The sequence below is a fragment of the Otolemur garnettii genome, unplaced genomic scaffold, assembly GCF_000181295.1.
Source record: "Otolemur garnettii isolate 467f Iridium unplaced genomic scaffold, OtoGar3 scaffold00211, whole genome shotgun sequence".
In the NCBI taxonomy this organism is placed as follows: Eukaryota; Metazoa; Chordata; class Mammalia; order Primates; family Galagidae; genus Otolemur; species Otolemur garnettii.
This window is the reverse complement of record NW_003852606.1, coordinates 1749501-1753401: the sequence shown is the minus strand read 5'-3', so window position 1 is coordinate 1753401 and position 3901 is coordinate 1749501. Positions and strand designations below refer to the sequence as shown.

Genomic DNA, 3901 nt, shown 5'->3' with positions numbered 1-3901 from the left:
GCGGGGAGCCAGTTTCCTGGTCAATATTATAAGGGGACCAGGAGTCCTGTGTCCTGAGAAACGGGAGCCTGGAAACCTGAACTGCTGGGTCTGGGGAGGGGTTGTTTGTCGCTGGGCCACGAGTCTGGAGGAGTGGGCTAGGGGCTGGGTTCAGGAAGAAGGGATTGGGAGCAGGCAGTCCTGAGCCTGAAGGAGGAAGGTTCTGGGAGCGTACATTTGGGTTCTGCAGCGAAGGTTATCATGGGGGAGGGGGTTCCAGAATTTTTTTTGTTTTTGGTTTTGTTTTGTTTTTTGAGACAGAGCCTCAGGCTGTCGCGCTGGGTAGAGTGCGTGGTATCACAGCTCACAGCAACCTCCAACTTCTGGGCTCAAGCGATTCTCCTGCCGCCTCCTCCTAAGTAGCAGGGACTACAGGCGCCCGCCACAACGCCCGTCTATTTTTTGGTTATAGTTATAGTTGTCATTGTTGTTTGGTGGGCCTGGGCTGGATTTGAACCCTCAACTCAGGTGTATGTGGCTGGCGCCTTAGCCACTTGAGCCACAGGCACTGAGTCCAGAAGGTTTGAGTCTTCAGGGCTGAAAGATGATGGAGGCCTGATCTGTTGTTAATCCTCAGGAGGATGAAAGAACTAGGGACTTTGTCCCCAAGGGAAACAAAAAGCTTTTTTCTTGGAACTTCTGGGTCTGAGGACAGGGACTCTGGATCTGAGGAAGGAGGGAATGGGGAGCCCAGACTGTTGGGTATTAGAGAGAAAGAAGGGAGCCAAGGGACTGAGATGGGAGTGGCTGGGATCATAAAGGAATTTAAGGCAGGGATTCTCACGTTGCTACATGCCTGTTTGTGTTACTAATTGTTACTATTTTGGTTGCGATGACTCATGGTCATGCCCACATACCATACTCTGAATGGCTCCTAAACTTTATTTCCTTTTTTTCCCCTCATCTTTTTTTAGCCCAGACAGATGGCCCCAGGCCAAGTGCCCCACCAAGCTGCCCCTTGGAGGGATAGCCACAACATCTTTCTCCTGTCCCCACTGATGGGCTTCCTTAGCCGGACCTGGAGCCGCCTGAGGGGTCCAGGACCTCCAGAGCCATGGCTGATGGAAGGAGTAATAGAAGTAGGTCAGACAGAAGCTGGCCTGGAGGGAGAAGCTAAGGCCCCCCCTGCAACCCACCATGCCCCCGGGGGTAAGCACTCTCAAGGGGAGGGCGAAGACAGGAGAACCTGTGAAGAGGTTGAAGAAGTAGCCAACCTGAAAACCAGCTACTCCCTTCTTGAAGCCTGGGGACTTTCAGATGATGACAGTGGAGAGGATAGTGAGGAGGAAGCAACCAGTGCCGCTAAAGAGCAGGGATGTGAATTTCCAGATGGCCAGCCTTCTACTCTGTCCCCCAACCTTCTGATAAGAACCCTGCAAGGTTCTGATAAGAACCCTGGGGAGGAGGAAACTGAAGAGGGAGTTACTGTAGATGAGGGAGTGACCAAATTCTCTTATCCCTCATCACACTGGGAGTGTTTTCCAGTGGTGGAGGGGAAAGAAGATGCAGAAGCTGTGAAAAATGAAGCTCCTAGAACATCCCTCTTGTGTCCAAGATCCAAGCTCAGCACTTGGGTGTACTGCCCAGGGGAGGAAGATCAAGCCACGGAAGAAGAAAGAAGAACAGAAAGTAAAAAAGCCAAGAAGACCTCCATATCCCCCTCACCTTCAAGCTCTAATCCTAAGGCCTTGGAATATTGTTCAGGAAAAGAGTGTGAGGGGAAGGATGAAAAGGCACTCAAAGAAGCAAGTGACCCAAACCTACACTCCTTGGTCCGAGCCCAGAGATCCCTGCTCAAGTCCTGGGAATATCACCCTAGAAAGTACACAGAAGAAGGTGAGGACAATGTGGGGGCAGCTGAGAAAGAGAGAGGAACTGAAAGTCCTTCTTCTGTCTCCCCACCAAGTGTCTCCTTAAAGGCCTGGGCATATCAGACTGGTGAGGACACAAAGGAAGAGGAAGATGAGGAAGAAGACAATGATCTAGGAGAAGCAGAGGCTTCCTCTTCCATTTCCCCTACAAGTGCCTTCTTGAAGACCTGGGTGTACCGGCCAGGAGAGGATACAGAGGAAGAAGATGACAGTGATTCTGAATCAGCTGAGGAAGAGGGAGAAGGTAAGGCTACTTGTGCAGCCAGTACAGGTGCCTTCTTGAAGTTCTGGGCACATCAGACTGGAGAAGACACAGAGGAAGAGGAGGAAGAAGACAATGATTTAGGAGAAGCTGAGGCTTCTTCTTCCATTTCCCCTATAAGTGCCTTTTTGAAGACCTGGGTGTATCGGCCAGGAGAGGACACAGAGGAAGATGAGAACAGTGATTCTGAATTAGTTGAGGAAGAGGGAGAAGCTGACATTCTTTCTTCCACAAGCAGTACAGGTGCCTTTTTGAAGGCCTGGGTCTATCGACCAGGAGAGGACACGGAGGATGAAGATGAGAGAAATGAGGATAAAGGATATGATTCCAAAGTAGTTGGGGAAGAAGGTGACTCAGACCCTTCCCTTCAGTCCCAGAGTGCCCTCCTCAGGGGCTGGGTATGTCGACCTGAAAAGGAGACAGAGGAACAGAAAGCTGCCAAAAAATGGGGAGAAGCTGAGCCCTGCCCCTTCCGAGTGGCCATTTATTTACCTGGAGAGAAGCCGCCCCCTCCCTGGGCTCCTCCTAAGCTGCCCCTCCGGTTGCAAAAGCGGCTTAAGTTCTCAGAAACCCCCACGTGGGATCCTGACCCTGAGACACCCCTAAGGGGCAGAAAGGTATGTGCAGAGGGCCCAGATTCTTAAGTCCTAGAGAGGAGGGGTCTGGGAACTAGAGCTCCTGGGTCCAGGGAAGAAGGGTTGGAGGTCAGGGTCCTTTATGGGTTGCAGAGGGTTGCATGTGAACTCTGTTGGGAGAGCCGTGTCTTCTGTCACACAATCCTTTGTAAGAGGCCTCTGTGGGAGGAGAGAGCAGCTGTGGCTCAGCCCCACGGGTACCTTCAATGAGTCAGGTAGAAAATCCTGTGACTGTTGACAGGCGGGTGACTAACCAGATAGCAAGCATTTTTGTGTAACTAATTTTTGCTTCCTTTGGGATTTCTGTGGTGGCATGCATCTTATGTCTGCATCCTTCTGACTTCAGACTGTGCCTGTCTGTCCCCAGGTGCGCTTCTCTGAGAAGGTTACTGTCCATCTCCTGGCTGTCTGGGCAGGGCCAGCCCAGGCTGCCCGCCGGGGCCCCTGGGAACAGTTTGCCCGGGATCGAAGTCGCTTCCAGCGCCGCATCACCCAGGCCCAGGAGGAGCTAGGCCCTTGCCTTACACCTGCTGCCCGGGCCAGAGCCTGGACACGCCTGGGGAACCCACTTCCTGCTCTGGACTCCATCCTTGCCCCTACCCAGACCTTGCCATCCTCCTCTGTCTCTTCTGAAGCCCCATTCGGGCCATACCCTTGAGCCATGCTGCGGCCACACCCTTTTCCTCCCTTTCTTGTGCTGCCACTGCTCCTAGCCTGGACCTCAGTGGCAGGCATAGCTAAGACCAACTGGTTTGCATATTATTTATTAACTATTTTTTTAAGTATCGATTTATACAAGAAATAAAGCTTTTTGATTTCTAGTGAGCAATGTCTCCATGTGTGTCAGAATTAACAGTATCCTACTTATGAGTCCTGGAGGAAGGTGGGGGGAGACAGTGTAAAGGCAAGTGACTCGACAGAGTGTAAACTACATTTCCCATCATCCATCTCTCATTGCCATCTCTTGTCCTGGGACTTTGAACTTAAGGGCTGACAGGTTTGTAGTTTTTCTTTGTCATTTGTCTAAATTTTATTAAACTTGGAACAATTATCTCCCCAAGGAGGCTGGAGCCTTCAGTCTTTAATCTTGAAAA

At 51.3% G+C, this 3901-nt stretch overlaps 1 protein-coding gene across 1 annotated transcript; it reads left to right on the top strand.

Annotated features, from left to right (window-relative positions):
• The first annotated feature begins 529 nt into the window (after nucleotides 1-529).
• Nucleotides 530-3632, top strand: PPP1R15A (protein phosphatase 1 regulatory subunit 15A). Its single transcript, XM_012812522.2, has 2 exons — nucleotides 530-2789; nucleotides 3175-3632. Exons 1-2 carry the CDS (start codon nucleotides 963-965, stop codon nucleotides 3463-3465), a joined length of 2118 nt encoding a protein of 705 aa, XP_012667976.2. The 5' UTR covers nucleotides 530-962; the 3' UTR covers nucleotides 3466-3632.
• Nucleotides 3633-3901: the final 269 nt, after the last annotated feature.